The 16,973-nt window shown below is 41.4% G+C and overlaps 5 protein-coding genes across 5 annotated transcripts; 1 reads left to right on the forward strand and 4 right to left on the reverse strand.

The window, feature by feature from the left end:
• Window positions 1–364: 364 nt before the first annotated feature.
• C922_05124 (hypothetical protein) lies at window positions 365–1,579 on the reverse strand (the record flags this gene model as incomplete). Its single annotated transcript, XM_008820696.1, has 1 exon — window positions 365–1,579. One exon carries the CDS (start codon window positions 1,577–1,579, stop codon window positions 365–367), a length of 1,215 nt encoding a protein of 404 aa, XP_008818918.1.
• An 861-nt stretch (window positions 1,580–2,440) lies between these two features.
• C922_05125 (hypothetical protein) lies at window positions 2,441–2,641 on the reverse strand (the record flags this gene model as incomplete). Its single annotated transcript, XM_008820697.1, has 1 exon — window positions 2,441–2,641. The coding sequence occupies one exon, from the start codon at window positions 2,639–2,641 to the stop codon at window positions 2,441–2,443; it is 201 nt and encodes a 66-aa protein (XP_008818919.1).
• A 1,859-nt stretch (window positions 2,642–4,500) lies between these two features.
• Window positions 4,501–4,981, reverse strand: C922_05126 (hypothetical protein; the record flags this gene model as incomplete). The annotated part of the gene is made up of 2 exons (XM_008820698.1): window positions 4,501–4,704; window positions 4,934–4,981. The coding sequence occupies 2 exons, from the start codon at window positions 4,979–4,981 to the stop codon at window positions 4,501–4,503; spliced, it is 252 nt and encodes an 83-aa protein (XP_008818920.1).
• Window positions 4,982–5,805: 824 nt separating this feature from the next.
• On the reverse strand, window positions 5,806–6,183 carry C922_05127 (hypothetical protein; the record flags this gene model as incomplete). The annotated part of the gene is made up of 2 exons (XM_008820699.1): window positions 5,806–6,022; window positions 6,098–6,183. 2 exons carry the CDS (start codon window positions 6,181–6,183, stop codon window positions 5,806–5,808), a joined length of 303 nt encoding a protein of 100 aa, XP_008818921.1.
• A 9,320-nt stretch (window positions 6,184–15,503) lies between these two features.
• On the forward strand, window positions 15,504–16,481 carry C922_05128 (hypothetical protein; the record flags this gene model as incomplete). The annotated part of the gene is made up of 2 exons (XM_008820700.1): window positions 15,504–15,681; window positions 16,303–16,481. The coding sequence occupies 2 exons, from the start codon at window positions 15,504–15,506 to the stop codon at window positions 16,479–16,481; spliced, it is 357 nt and encodes a 118-aa protein (XP_008818922.1).
• Between the last annotated feature and the right edge of the window lie 492 nt (window positions 16,482–16,973).

Genomic DNA, 16,973 nt, shown 5'->3' on the forward strand with positions numbered 1-16,973 from the left:
ACAATGAATCCTAACCCCTAAACCCGAAATAATAAGGCCTGCCCTTGTGACCCGTAATCTCAACTCCTAAGTCTGGAACCTCGAATTGTTATTCAGGACACCTAATCCGTAAACCCCTAATGCCTCAAGCAAGTGCAACCATCAGACACGTAAGCACACAAGCTCGGGTGCCAGGAGCTGAACTCCATAAGGTCTCTCCTAATTCCTTAAAGCAATCTTATCCTGCCTGGGGACACGAGCCCATAACGACTTGGCAGAAAGCCTACTCCTTCAATGAATCCGGTGCTATAGATGCTCGGGGTGGTTGGGGTGGTTGTCACAGGAGTAAATGGCTCAGGTTTGGGCCCTTTGAGTCCTATTCAGGCTAAGCAATGGAGACACGAAGGTCTCTCCGCCTTCCCCTTTTTCGTCTAACAATCTGTCCGGCGTGGAAAATACGATAATATCCATAGGCTCCCACTATAGCCATTAGAGTCGCCCCTGCCCCTGCTATAATGTGCCCCACGCTGCCCGAGCCTCCATCCTCGCCCTCAGAGATATGACTACCGGTGCTGCCTCCTTCGCTTTGTTCATGTCCTCTCGGTTTTATGGTAAAGTCTTGGTCTGGAGAATTGGTTTTATGTTGGTCTGGTGTTGAGGTGTCCCGGGCTGTTGACCCGACTGTTTCGGTGTCACTTCTTTTGGGGTCACCACCCCTCGCGGTGTTTCTGTGTAACGTTTCTATAACTTCTTCCATCCGGGACAAACAGTCCTTGTCTCCGGTTCCGCACTGTCCCATTCCTCCTGTCTGGCCTATTTCTGTTAAATACCTCACTTGTTCTCCTGCGCCGAGTTCCTGGTGCCTTCCGTTTTTCGTGCAATAGATTTCTTTGTCCCCCGAATTTTCCCCATAAAGGAACTCAGTTATAACTTCATAAACATCTTTTTCGCCCAATAATTCGTGAGATTGCCCGGCTGTCCCTTTGGATTGGTCCACAAACCACGTATCCATGATTTTTTCAGCCAGTGTCATTCCTCCCCACTTCCTTAACTGCTCATAGAATTTGGAACATGGATTGGATTCTTTTATTACGCTGGCCTTCCTTTCCCCCGTATTGGTCATCTGGAAGTAACCCATCAACATTGTTACGACCTCTCTACAAGCCAAGAAAGTACGATCTCTCTCATTGTTATTCTTTAATCTGCTTGTGTAGGTCAACCCACTCCAATGAAAGTGTCCGCTTGGTTTGTGACACTCCTTGCTGTGTTGACTCCTCGCGGCTCCTCTTCCTGTTCTGCTGACTGTGCATTCCCCCCACCTGTATCGTTCTGGTCTGCTAGAGATTCTGTCCATGTGCGCTCCTATCATTTCTAGACCCAAACAGACCCCCGCACTAAAGTTCCATACTTTTTCTAGGGCCTGTTCGGAACCCTTATACGCCTCATGTAGGTACTTCCATCTTTCCATGTGTTCCTCCCCTCCCTTATGTTGTTTGCTCAAATAATAGCCTCTTTTCTGGTGTGGTTGGGGGGGGCCACCTGCCTCCTTCTTCTCGGAGCTGCTCAATAAGTTGTTGAAATATCCTTGTAGTTGCCACATTTTTGCTCTTCTCTAACTCTAAGGACACACTTATATAGGCTTAGACTCCTTTATTTCTCTTCTTATTAGGAGATGCGATCTCTGGTTCCCTGGATGCTTGTGGGGTTGGGCCCTCTCCTGTTCAGGCTCGGGAAGTGACGTCTTGCCCCTGTTGGGGTGTTTATGCGGTGGGGGGATTTTGGTTGGGGAGGTATGGTCTTTTTGCTCTAGTTTGTCTCGTTCATGATTCCTGATGTCTGCTTCGAATAGCTTTCCATATCTTCCCTCTTCTCCCTGCTCCTTTTGGCTTCGGCGAGACCTGCTGTACTAACTGAACTTGGCCCTTGGGGTCCTGTCTATATATGGAACCCTAACTTTGAGATCATCCCCTGCTGGGGGGGGAATCGACTTCATTGGTTCTTTTTTCTTGCTGCCTTCAGCCGGCGAGAAGTCTCCTTAATCTCTTTGAGGGGCCTTCGGTCTTGGGAAGGTCCTGTTCCCGTTTCCTGCAGTCACCCTTCTGCCTGGGGTTGTTGATCAGGCGCCTGGGGATAGCTTCCTTGGTTGATTTTAACCCCCCTTTACCTGGCCCGTCCATCATCATTCATTCCCGATTGCTCTGGGCGATTCCTTGGGCCTACTCTCTGCTGGTGGGGACCCGCCTTCGGATTTGTTCTTGTCTCTATGCCGTGACGTCGTCCTTCCCCTTGTTATGCTCCTGCATCGGATCTACTCTCTTCGGTTGATTCATATGTTCTTCCTTGCTGCGACGCTGCTTACCTGAAGCTCCGATCCTGGAGTTGCGTCGGGTGCGAAATTACCCTCCTCTTGCTTCCACCTACGCTTCTATTCTTCTTCTCCTCATCTTCAATTTCTCCTTGGCTACTGCTCAGAGAGGCTTTTGTCAGGACTCCTCCCTGCTACTTTCGTCCGTTGCTGTGGTCTGCTTTTTGATTCTTCGTTTGTTTCACCTTTGTTGTCCCCCTTCCTTAACGTCCCCCTAGGTTTCACTCTGACTGCCTTTTCAGTTTCCCTCTGCTTCCTGGTTAGCTTCTCGTCTGGCCTGTTCCTCTCCCCCAGCATCCTGAAGAAACATTGGATTGGCTCTTATTCTGCTAAGTCTTGAACTGACCCCTCTACCCTGAGGTTTCTCTTAGACTTACTTCCTGTTAACAGGACTATTGGGCTGTGATGAGCGGACTCGTTTGCCCATCCTTGCTTGTTACGGGGGTGTGGGGTACACCGAGGTGATGTTTTTGTTTGGGGAGGTTAGTCCCCGTGTCCCTTTCCCTTTTATCCGGAGCTTGGTTAATCCTGACGTGCTGCTATTCCCAACTCGGTATACTCAAGTAACCCCACCATAGTGGCTGATCCTTCATCTTTTCTGGCTACTCCCTCAGGGGTCTGTCAACATTCTATTGTTATCCGACTTGTTCCTGCTTCTGTCTCTTGGCGGGGTTCTATTCATTGGGCTTCCTAGCTGCTGGGTTCTCCTCCTGCAGAGGAGTTCGACCAGAAGTGTCACGTCAGTTGCCGTTGCATTTTTTTGGGGTGCGCTCATTTCTGGGGTGTCTTGTCGGGATTCGTCAGATCTGTTTTGTGGTGGATGCTACCTCCCCACCTAGACTCGTCTTTCCTTGTGCTCGATTTAGGTGTGCTTGACGCTCCCCTGGGTAGGCGGTTTGTTTAGTTCACGCCGTCCCTGTGTTTGTGTTTTTGCTTGGGTTGTCCCCGCTCTGTTTGCTTCTATTATTATTTTCATTGTTGGGGAGTGTCTGATTTATCCTGTTGTTGTATCTTCTGCGGTTCCTTACAGGGGTGGGTTCTTTCCTTTTTCTGGTTCTATGACTTCATTGTTCTTGGCTGTTGTTCTGGTTATACATGTAACTGCATTCGTGCGCCACGTACTCCATCCTAGATATCTTCCACTATTTGGGCCTTTTTTTTTCTGATTTCTTCTTTGTCGGTCCTTGTTTGGCTTTCCTTGTCTGGTCATTGGTCCGGCCCTTTTCTAAATTATAAAGAGTGCTATGTCCTATTTTATAGCTGAAGGCTCCTTGTGATTTTGTGGTCTTTCTTGAGAATTGAGTGATTTACTCTTCACTTCCATTTCTGTGAATTCTCGCGCCCGTTCGCTTCTTTGGTTTGTTTCTGCTCCTCTCCGGATTTTTGTGCTCAGTAGGCCCTGCTAGGGGGTTGTGGACTCAGGAGAGAGAGGTCGGCATTGGTTTCGGTTTTAGTTTCCTGGGTGGTGCAGTGTAGGCGTTGCCTGTTGTCCGAACATCCTCCAGGACTCGTGCGTCTTGTTTCAGGGGTTTTGAGATAGAGTCACGCTGTTGGCAGTAGTTGCCGATTTAAATGCTAATCCTTCCTTAGTGGTTGGAAGGCCTCCGGTTGTTCTCTCCGAATCCGAATCTTGCTGCTCTCACGCTTCATAGAAGTGTACTTCCTCTCATGGAGAATTAATTCCTTCTGGTTTTGTTTATGTTCCCTACTAATGTCCTGGTTGTCCTTATCCTTGCTGACTTTTTAGCTTCTAATTAGTATTACCCGTTTGAGTTCCCTTGAGGAACGTTCTAGGGAGGGACTTCTCTTCTCCTGGAGGTTCCCTTGGGAGATCCTACTGTTCTTTGGTGCCTGGGTGGTAGATGTTCTTGCTGTATTATTCTTCTGGGATAGAATTTCGCAGGGTGTCTTTGCTTTCGGGGATCCCTAGTTTGATCTAGTAGGCTCCCAATCCTTTTCCTTTTGAGCACATTGTCTTTATTCTTTGAGGGGGCTTTAGTTTTGTCTCACTTTTCGTTTAGTTTTGTTCTTGAGATTGTTTGTGATCCGGGACACTAAGCACATCCTCTGTTGTAGGTGGCTTTGTTGGCGTGTTTCTTTTTTTCTCGGTCATATCACCCTGTCTTCCATGCGTGTCCTTTGAGTTGTTGGCGTCCCTAGAAATCCTTATTCTGACGTAGTTTTTGGGAATCCCTCTTGTCTACTCCTGTCACATTCCTTATCTCTACGGGCAGGTTTTTTATTAAGTCCTTCCCTTTCGTCATCAGGATTTTTTGATCTACCTTTATTTTTTCCATTTTGTTGTTCAAGCCTTGTAGCTTCACGCGTTTGGGTTCATAAGTTCCTTTCTTTGGATTCAGCTTAAATTGTCATGTTGAGTTCCTTTGGCTTGGAATTGATCCCTTGCTGAGTTTAAGACTTGATCGGATTGATCTGTTCTATAGCCTTCAGGAACTCTTCTCTCTGACCCTTCATCTGCTTCCTTCCCTCCTTAGTTTTTAATGGCTAATTCTGCCTCTGACTTTATAGAGAGGGGGGTTGTTAATTCAAACTCTGCTGTTCTATTGCTCGTCGTTATCTGGCAGTTACCTGATTTGTAATCGTTTGTTCATTCTGGTTGGAGGAGTTTAGAATCATTCTTTTGTTTCTGGTTTCCTCGGTTTCTGATTTGGGTTGGTTCGGCTTGTCGGAGTTATATGATATTTATGCTCTTGGCTTCTGTGTGTTAATTCTGCCCCCAGAGATATTTTTGGTTTCTTCCCTCATAGCTAGGGAAAAATTTTTTTTCTCTATTGTATATTTGGCCAGAAAGATTTCATTATTGTGTCTGCATTTTATGCCTCGGACTTGTGGGGTGTTTAGTCACATCCAGACAGGTACAGACTTCTCCGTTTGCCTAGTTGGGTTTCCGAAATTTCTCTACGTCATTTCCTTGAAGCCTTCCCTGTGTAGTCTCATCTGAATCTTCCTGTCACTCTATTCGGTAATGACTCTTTGCTAAGGTGTCGGGCTTTTTGGACGGTTGTCCTCAGTTATTATTCTGTTAGTTACATAACACTTTCTTTGTCTTGGGTTTGCTTGCTGAGGAATAATTTCACTCTGTTCTTCAAATTTTGGTTGACTGGCGCTGGTTGGTTGCGTCTGTTTTTTACTAGATAAGTCTTCTTCCTGTTGGGCGGTTGGGATATTGAAACTTGGGCATTGTTCTTCTTTGGGGTGACTGTACTTATCTCCAGTTGATGCTATTATTTTTTTAACTTAGGGTTGAATTCTATTTAGCCCAATTTAGTATTCGGCTGCTCCCCTTCTTCGTTCGACGATTGGGGGTGGAGTTGCTTTTTATGGAGGAGAATATGAATTGTCAGACTTAAGGAACCTTCGAAATACCATTATTCTAACGTTAGTTTTTCTCTTAAAAGTTTCATGTGTATGGTCTACTGATTTTTATAGCAATATTCTATTTAGCTGTCTTTTGGGGGGATATGGTTACTTGGGATTTGTTTGTTGGGTCCTCGGTTGTCCTGGTGATCTTTTCCAATTGGGTGGCATATGCGGGTTCCTGACTTCTCCTCCCCCTTTTCCTTCATTATGTTATGATTATTTCTGGTTGCCCTTATATTTTCTCTTACCAACTTCTGTTCTACTCTTTCTCCGTTTCTCTGAGTCTTGGTCGTTACACTGATTAGGATCCAGGAGGTGGGGGGTTCTTTGGGTCCTTAGCTTCTGTAAAGACCCTTGCCTGATGAGAAAGACTTGTGGCTGACCTCTAATTGGACGTAGTTGTAGAAACTTCTCTTTGGTTTTGATATGAGCCTTCTTCCTTCCTGAAGTTCCTTCATCTTTGTCTTAGTTCTCTTTCGCTTTTGGTTGGGCTACTTCCTTGGGATCTTCTTTCTTTGTTACTTCTAGTTGGCCTTGTGTTATGAGGTGGTCGTTCTTCTAACTGTTTCTAGTTTCATTTGTTCTGAACTTGCAGTTTAGGGAATCAACTATTCATTTAGCCAGTTATTCTTTGTGGCGTTATGCGTGAGCCTCTCTTCTGTTACGGTTGACGTTCGGCTTCTACGTGTTATTCTGCTAATACTGGGGGGAAAGATGATTCCTAGGCTTCGGGTTGCCTTTTTTCCCTGTGTTGGATCCTTAGACGTCCTTTGGAATTATCATCAATTAACACTCTTTGTTCTGGAGTTTGTTGTTTAGTATTATTGTTTCGCCATATCCTCTCTGGAGATTACTAGTCCTTCTTTGTTTAGGGGGGGACTATTGGTTATTTAGTGATTCTTCTGGGCTGGGTTTCCGGTATATTTCCTCTTCAAGTCATGTTGTTTAGGTAACCTTTGGACTCTTGTCTCAGATTGTCTCTGCCCTTTTAAGTCCTCAACTTTAAGATCATACGACTTTGGGTTTATTTCTTGGGTTTCCTTCCCCGTTATATTTTTTTAGGTGCGTCTCCTCTCGCATCGTTTGTCCCGCCCCTTCTCGGGAGTTGGTTGCTCATTGACCTTTGGGTTTATTGGTCTGGCTTCTTCTCCTTTCTTGGGTATCTTACCAGCTGTTGGCTCTTTTGGGTGGTAGGTTGTGTCGTTTGACGGTGTCTAGACTTTTAGAGTTGCTGTTCTTCTTCGACTATCTTATTAATTCACTTGTAAGTCAAAGGACTGAGACTTCTGCAATTTGATGTTTTCGAATTATTCCTGGCATATTTGGCAGGGGAGCTCGTGTCAAACACGGGTGGCTTGTGTTCCTCAAGATTTTTCCCTTTAGTCTTTCTTTATCCTTTATTTTCATTTTTGCTCTCATCTTGTGGGGAAATGTATTCTTCTCAAGTTATGCTGTGGGGTGGCTGTGTCTCCTGCTATTCTACTCCTATGTTTCTCTCTTTCCTTAGCCTTGGCCTGTATTTTTCAGGCGTATTCTTCCGTCTGCAACCTGTTCCCCTGGGGGGGAGTGTTTTTCTCTGTCCTACTCATTAATCTGCCAAATGTCTCTCAGCCGATATGATGGGGTGTCATAGCTTCTTCTTTTTTAATAATTTCTTGCTCCTACAGCTTCCTTTACTTTTCCGTTTTTTCCTGTTCGGGGGTTGTTTCGTTTTATACTTTAGGTTTGTGTTGTTTATTCTTATTTCTTCTCTTCAATCAGTTTCTTCTGTATGCTCAACTCTACTGGGGGGAGCAGCTCTACAGGGCCCTTTCTTAAGGCTAACCCACTAATTTTTAGGATCTAGTTGTTCTTTTGGTAGAAATTTATCTCTGCTTGGGGCTCGTCTCGGTTGTTTCTCCTTGCGCCTTCCCTTCTTTCTTCTACACTTCTTTATTGAAGTCGCTGGTGCCACTAATACTTTGGTTATCTATCATTCTCCCCACTGCTCCTATTAAGTCCTCGCGGGCTTCTCCTGCCCATTTATCTTTATTTAACTGTTTCTATTTCTTAGAAGTTGGAGGCTTCTCGTGTTTATTCCGGTACTCCTTTTTCCGTCGAAGCTGGTCCTGTCTCTATAGTATATAGGGGATCGCTCGCTTCTTAGCCTCATGAATTATTTTATGGGCTTCAGCTACTATTCCCCTCCTATATAGAGATACTTCCATATCACTCTATAATGGGCAGTTTTGTTGTCCTTGGGGCCTGGCTTATCAAGGTTTCTCTTTTTATTGGTAGGTATTCTTGGTTATTAATTTTATACTTTATAAGTATTTCATATAGCTCTTAGGGATTTTCTGATAACTGTTTCTGATATATATACCTATTCTTATTGATCCCAGGGGTTCTGGGTCTCTGGGTTGTTCTTTTTCCTGGTTTAGATATATTAGTATTATTGTTAGATCATTCTTACCCTCATTGGTTGTTTCTTTTGGGGGTCGTGTTGAGTGTTTTAATAATATATAATCCTAATGATCGTATTCTATTCCCGCCCACCTGGTGGCTCCCAGGCAAAGATATCTCGACTTTTCCCCACGGCTGAATCTGTAAGATTAATTCTGCTTTGTCCACTTGTTTGCCCGTCCTTTTCTATCTTCGTACTGTTTCCTGTCTTGTACTGGCTTGGCATGTGATAATATAGTAGTTTATATTTTCCATAGGGTTTACTGTTGTAGAGGTATACTGGTGGTAAATTTTTGATACTGCCGCTCTGCTCCTATTTGGAGTTCTGTTCCTTCTTGTCTTTTGCTTTTGCTTGGTCCCTTCTCCTTCCTCTTTTTAGTAATTACTGTATACTGATCATTCTAAAGATTTTCTTATGATGTTGATCTCCATATGTCTCATTTTTTCATAGGCTTTATTAAACCTGCTTCAGTGTTTATAGTTTCCTCTTTCGGCTGTTCCCGGTACGCCTTCCTAGCTGTTTGTGCCTGTGTTCTCACCCTGTCTCCTTGTTTACACTAGTTCGTCCCATTTATGGGCGCGTATGGCTTAACCTATTTTATTATGGCGCAAATTCTATATTCCTTTTTTTCCTTTTTCTGTTCCTTTGTTTTCTTGTGTCTTTGGTCTGTTTTTCTTATAATATACCCTATGTCTTATCAGTAAATTTTTAACCATTATTTGATGTTGTTCCGCTAGGTTATACACTTTTTCTTCTCTCCTCTTTAGTAGGTCACGACAACTCTTTTTATATCATACTTCATGATATGCTCTATAGCAACGAAAATATCATATAAGCCACAACATTTGGTATCCAGCTATTTAAAATGTTATTCTTCTGCCACCTGGGGGGTAAATATATATTATGATAAAGTATTGAAACATAGAGAGTTCCCTGTTTATTCATATGATCCCCACAACAACTCACGAATCCTTTCGAAAATTTCGGTTAATTAATCATGTGGAATAACACACAATAGGTTCATAAAACTATTTGACTCATTATTAAGTGAGGGAACTTTTCTATTATCGCTTATATGCCCATATAGCATTACACTTAAAACTCATATAAAAACCATATCACTGCCAAAATGTTCATGTATTTATGGACTTCTTCTCATTTTTCAGAAGAACCTCATAATTCTATGGTGGTGTAAGACTCCTTTATAGGACATGTCTTTATGCCAATAGGGGAATGTATGCATTTTATCGGCTTATACTTCCTTATGCATAAATGGGGTTACGAATATCACTTAACATTCTATATCCTCCCGTGGTGAACAATGAAACGCCTTGTATATCATCATCTACAGTTTTAGATACAGACAAAAATGAAGTTACCTTAGGACTTATTATACTTCATGGACTCAGCACAGATTCAAGATATTATCTGTCCCTATCCTTCTCCTCCTATGTCAGAAAACATGAAATCCCTTATTTCATATATCTATCTTTTCTCAGCGAAAGATCGGGTGCTCACATTCTCCCCTAGGTGGCACCCTTATTGTTTTTCTCGGTTGTATGCTTTGGGGGTAGTGTATAATCCTCATCCCCTCAGCATCTTTCCCTGTCTCCTCTCTTCTCGTGCTGTTTCCTCTGTAGTTATTAATTATGTATCTCTTCTTTTAGGCATTTCCCCTCTGATCATTATGTTTATATCTCCACTGGGTTGTTGTGTATTTATATGGTTCTACATATATCTCTCTCCGTTCTCTGAAGTAGATAATTTTCTCAAATATCTCAGTTGTATTCGTATATACATTCTATTATAGTCATCCGCTCCTATATGATTGCTTCCCCCCTTTTTAGATTAATGAGTCTTTAATATCTTATGCGTATTCTTATTCTTATGCTCATTTTATCTGCTTGGCGTGTTCCATGTTATTATTATTCCTAACTCTCCACGAGAATCAGCCCGTTCTATATAGTACTATTCCTTTTATAATTTCCTATTCCACCCTAGGGTATAAGAAGTTTAATCTTTCATCTTACTAATTGTTATATTTTAATAGTACCCCATCGATCTTGAGTTTTCTTAAGAGGAAAATACTACAGATTAAGGCAGGTGTGCAAATCTTCCGTAATCATTGTTTCTTAATAGTACCCGGATAATTATTGAATCTATATTACAATAATATCGAGACGGAATAATCACATTTCACGATGTATTACTGTACTTACAGTGTTACTTGGCCTATAAAAAGTTCTTCCTATATATAAGCACCCTTACTATGTTGAAACCCTTCTTAGTGATAGTATCCCTCAGTTTCCTATACAGCATGAATAGCCTTATGATTGGTATATGATTATTCCTGGAATGGAATTATTTTACAGGCCAGTGTATTGGTGAAATGGTATGATCTTTACAAGTGCCGTCCTCCTGATGGAATTGGACTCTCTAAACCTTTGTATTATCTTAAACAATTTCTCTCCTCACAGAGCACTGTTCTACATAGAATATTACCCTTGACAGAAGCTTATCCTTTAAACTGTTGTTGTAAGGCTAATTCTTACATTTAATACAAATATACAGCAGGCATCTCGTATTTTCTATATATGTGTAACGCTTAGTGATTGGAACCCCTCCAAGAATACCGCTGAATCCACTCTATTATCTCTTACTAAATATCTCTTTTTAAATTATGGTGCTCTCTGCTTTAAATCTTGACGACTCCACAATAGTGACTCTCCGGATTTTCCTACTGTTTATGCAGTGATACTCTAGAGAAATGTCTCCTTCTCACATACTTAATAATGGTCGAGAAAAATGTACTCCTTATATATTAGTCTTCCAAGGAAGTGTATATCCTTTTCCTCATTCTATTCTTCAAATAATAGCACCCGTTGGCCTAACTTCTCCTTATAAACGTATTCCAGTTATAGTCATAAAACCCGCACGATTATGTTCCTGATATGATGGTTCCCCATCGGGATTTGTTATCTTCAGCCAATAATAGTCTCCAAATAAAAGAACTGTAAAATATGAACTTGGTGCAGAATAATATTCAGGAGTCATGTATACAGTACACAAAATAATACTGGAGGTATAGACGCATGGTTCATATAACATGGCTGTATGCTAAGCGTACATTCCACAGGCCCGTAGTCCTGGGTGGAGTGGTATTTTTTAATTAATACTACACATAAATCATTATTCCTCAATTAGCCACGTTCTCCAATTAGTCGTATCTAAAACGCTATGTTATGAGGCGTTCAAATAAAAGCATTCCTGCGACATTGTACATTACAAACAACATTTCCGCTAGAATCCTTGCATTTTCCATATGCTAGTATTTCTGCTTCTATTGTATTACTCCGGAAATAATACATTCGGCACATCTATACCGCTTGCACCTGGGCGTAATTAATGGCTTGCTGTTTTCTTTAGAATGTAGCCCTCAATTCTTCACATAATACTATTTCATAGAGATCTATACTCATCGACGATTGCTGTTGCCCAAAGAATAGGAACCGAAAGTTGGAACACATAGCCCGCAATTCACACATTTCTGCATTTTCGATGGGCATATTGTAGGAAAATCCTTATCTTTCAAAGGACGGTTCTTGAGAATATCTGTATCCCTCATACAATACTGTATTTTGAATATCATTGCACTCCACAGAATGCCACTTCTCATTTTCCCTGCTCTCTACATATCATATGACTGCAGGGACAATAATTTCTCTCAAATAAATGTGCTACAACCTTTGTTTTAGTTATATAATATTTTCCCTTGCTTACAATAACAACATAACCGGTAAACCTATACAATAATATTCCCGATACAGCCGTATTCTTTACCAGCATTGACACTTTAGACACATGTGTACTGTTTATATCATCATACCTTTCATATAATAATACACCAGGTATATTTGTTTATCTCATTTAATGGTTTTCTTCATACAATATCATCGTAGGCATGGACGACGGATAAAGATAACGATACGGCATACATGTCCACACACTTTAAATCATAGTACTCCTTGTACAGTAGTATTCACTTTACAATGCTATGCTTAATATAATGATACTCCGAAAACCTCCCCACTATTCACATAATAGTACTCTAGGAATGTTATCAGTGGGAGCGAATAAGTAATTCTTAGACAATACTCCTTCACGCACATGTGTAAAGTTGCTCGAGCGTTGATCCTCCAATCATGCAGTTCCACACATTATACGCCTGTTAATATAATAACACTCCAGGGAGTGCTATGAATTCCGGAATATGGTTCTTTCCCTATAATAGAAGCCTAAACAATAGGCCATGATGTTCCACCTCTTTTAATAATTGTGCATGGGGGGTATCCAAAATCCCACCACAATTGTGCACTCCAAGACATCACCATAGGGAGATATGAGTACACTCACAAGACGTCGCCGCAGATCCTCCGTACGTTTTATACAATTATGTCCCTAAATGGACAGTACTTTGGAGATATCAGAATAGATCAACCATTAATACCCGCATATAACAGTACTACGAGAATCTCCGCATTCGTCAACATGGGAAATGGGGACACATGTATACTTCCTTCTCATCTATCCTTGTAGAATATGCATCCATTTCATAGAATATTACCCTACGAATAATGACACTCCTCGAAAATCAGTATTCTTGACACAATAATACGGTTAACATTATAGTGGCCCTTGCATAGCTCTACTGTTTAGGCAAAATCATTGGAGGCCAATTGTCGGATCTGCAGAATCTCCCAAGTCATATCATCCAGCCATTATACCAACATGAAGACCCTTCAAATAATGCTATTCCAAGGACAGTTGTACTCATCAGGAGAAACTATTCTGTACATAACATCAGTGTTCTTGAAGTAATCTTGCAATTCACACCTTCATGTTTCCCACAAAACTGTACCCCCCATACGGAGGTACTATGGCAACTTCCACACGTTGCGTAACGGTGGCACCTCGTCATACGGCACAAAACTAAGTTAGAAATTCTACACTCCCCCTTACTTTACTTAATAATACCGGCTTAACTCTGGCACTCATCAAATGGCGTCGTACCAGGCATATCAGGCATCTTTAGATATGAGTACTATACATACATCTGTACTGTCTCCATACGAGTACTGCAAGACGTGAATACTCGTTCAGAAAATATCCTGTTTAGATAAGAGTATTATCCACACGACAGGGCTGTAAACGCATCGATACTGCTTTTACACCAGTACCCTCCCAAAGAATTGTACTCCAAAGGTTATCTTACTCATAAAGGCAGGAGACTCCACACATCATGGTTCCGTTAGTATAGTAGCCTTCCAGGTGATCCAGATAGCTCGACTACTAATACTTTCATAGAACAGTACTATGGGGACTTCCGGACTCCTTACCATTGAGAAAGTAGAGACAATGGTACTCCCTAAACAATAGTTATACTGGAATATCCATGGACTTCACAGAATAGGGCCGTCCATGTAATGAAAGCATAAACCCTGAATCTTTCACATACACTAGTACATGCACCACTATACTCGTCACATAATAGTAGTACACTTATATCCGCCCACATTCCTGGGAATGGGAATCCACCCCAGTATTGTACAGATAATGGTATCCAGGGCGCCCCTTCATTCCTGAAATACCAATGCAATAATGGTGTGACTATCTTCCATATATGAGTACTACAAACACCTGGTTACGTGTCATATACAGTAACACTGAAGGATATCCTTACCCTTTACGCATATGTGCTCCTCGAATAATATCACTGCAGTCACAAGGGTACTGCTCAGATAACAGTTCTCCAGGACATCCCTACATCTTATATGGTACTGCATTCAAGATGCTGCTGGACTTCACACAATGGCACTCTCCATTTACTGACGCTTTCCACATTGAATGAACGCTGGTATATTGGGGTTCCGGAAATAAAGGTGGTTCGGGCGGTGCTCTGGGTTCAAACGATTTAGCTTTTTGTACAATACTTGGATAATCCCTCGACGCCCATATAATAATAGTGCCCGTACAGACTTTTACTTCACAACCATGGACACTTATTGCATGTTCCACCATCTCATACAGTTGTGCTCTTTATATAAAACTACAGCACGTATATCTGTCAACTTCATCCCTTGGTATCATTGAGATAATACTATTCCTGAGACACACATACACGGTTGAAATAATGGTATCCCCTGTATTTCAATACTATTTAAATCATAGTACGGCTCCCACATTAGTATTCATCCCCACATTGTTATTCCTCCCATATGAATACTTTGCACACATGCACACTATTCATATGATAGTATTCTGGGAATATCAACACTTGAAGTTAAGAAGTTATTATCACACATGGGTAATTTAGGCATATCCGTACACTTGGTAGGACGGTGCTGCCAAAATCATGGATCTCTACGCATTTCACCGCTCGTAATATAATTATATCTCAGGGATTGCTACCAGTCTGAGAGAGCAGTGTTCTTCGTATAATACAAACGGAAATCCAGGGCCTCGGAGTTCAAACAACTCAGATATCCGTGTTTCAGGGACACTTATAATTCGCGCATAACCCTGCTTCCTAAATGATAGTACTGCGCACATATGAGTATACTCACAGAATAATGCTTCAGATTAGGCATACTTCTTACGGAGGTATCCTATTCAAATAACAATGCACAACAGATATTACCCCGGTCAACCATTAGTACATTCATATAACAATACTACGGCAACTTTCGTAATCATGATCATCGCAAACCCATACACATCTGTACTGTTCACGCAATAGTTTGGTTCCACTATCCATACACTGGACGAGATAGTGCTCTCTAAATGACACTCGTGGAATATCAATATTTCACACACAGATCTACGGTTCATATCATAGTACTCCTGGCACCATAGTACTATCGAAACAATGATCTCCTTAACATTTCTTAAAGGTTGTACAATCCCTTACTTCATATAATTGGACCATTAAACTTAAATCGAAACCCTTTACATAATGGCAACTCAAAGGCAACCATGCTCTTCTAGGGACAGCATTCCATACATAACCATAATAATCTTCAAAAGATGGAGCATTGAAGAGGTCTATGCGGTTTACACCATAGTACGCTTCATATAAAACTATTACGGGAACAGTCATATCATCCATAGTGTAACTCTCTGCATATGATAAAACATTATGCCATATATCTTATCGACTTTAACATACATTACTTCACAGTACGGTCGTAAGTTTGTCACTCTTCGAATAGTAACGTACCAGGCATCTTAATACTTTGCACATATGAGTACGGCATATACCTATATACTCTTCACAGAATGATACTTCGAGTCATCGATACTTCCCATACAACTGTGCACTTCGAAGGGAGGTATAATCCAAACAAGAGTATTATTAACATAACGGTATTACTTGTACAGGCGTACTTCATAAAGAAGAGTACCACAGATATAGTCCAACTAATGAAGCTACATAAGGACGGAGACAACGCTATCCGTAGCACAACTTCACTCCTGTAACATCAATACTCAGGACAAGAAACTCCTCTTAACATCATCATACTCCCTGAGTAGCAATACTCTTTAAGTAATAGTATTACAGAGGGGCCCTAGAAGCTCCGCAATCCCGCATGTCATGTCATGAAGTCTTTAGACTTACATAAAGACACTTGACCTCCTGATTATCCAAGGATAAGCTTATTTCTCGAGGTACACCGCTTCGCACATAACAGTAGTCTTCTTAAATTAACAGTGTACTTCACACATTAGCACACTCAACGCAAAAGTATTCTTCACATAAGAAAATTACTGGAGTTTTTGCACTGCTCATACAATAGGTCTCCGCAAATGGCAGAAGTTTACGCCCCATATATCCTATTACCCGAATACATCACTTAATACGACTGTTTTGACCTCGCCATCCTCCAGGTACCGGTGTACCAGGCACGTCGGCTATTTCCACATATGAGAATTATACATACATCTGCACTCTCCGCATATTGTTATTGCAAATCATGAATACTCAGTAAGACAGTAGGCTATTTAAATAACCCTATAATCCACACAACAACACTCTTAACTTGACACTACTGCTGGCACACATGTAATCTTTCATAAGATCGTATTTTGAATATAAGGATATTCATTATGAAACAACACCTAAAGGTGCAGCTTAGTATGATAACACTAGAGGTCATGGAAATAGTTATGCTACTAGGACTTCCATATGACAATACCATGAACATCTCCAGATTGGGAACCTTTGAAAATCCCGACACTTTAGTACGATTTAAATGAGGGTTCTAGAGTATCTATGCACTTCACGAAAAACTACTACACGTGCATCCCCGGTCTGTACCGATGTCAGCAGGGGACACCAGTATTCTGCAAGGAGAAATACCCCAAGCGGCCTTGTTCCCCTGGTGTAAGGAAACGATAAGCATGTCAGTACTTTGCACATATGAGTAGTACGGAAACCTCAATAGGCTTCCTACAATAACATTCCAGGAAAGTCCATACCCTTAACGCAACTTTGCTTTTCAGATAACAGTAATATCCACCTAACCCTAATCTTCAAGCATTAATATTCCATGCACATCATGACTTTTAAAGCAATAATACACCAGCGATAAGAGTGCCCTCTTTCACATCGATAGATATTCATGTTTGGTAATGCTACCACATCAGTATGGTAATTCCATTTATACTTCACATAGGTGGACATCCTCATAAATAGCCGAAGAAAGGACATGTCTTCCTAATGGCTCCACATAGAGATAAAGAAGAATA

Source organism: Plasmodium inui (genome assembly GCF_000524495.1).
Source record: "Plasmodium inui San Antonio 1 unplaced genomic scaffold supercont1.39, whole genome shotgun sequence".
Classification (NCBI taxonomy): domain Eukaryota; phylum Apicomplexa; class Aconoidasida; order Haemosporida; family Plasmodiidae; genus Plasmodium; species Plasmodium inui.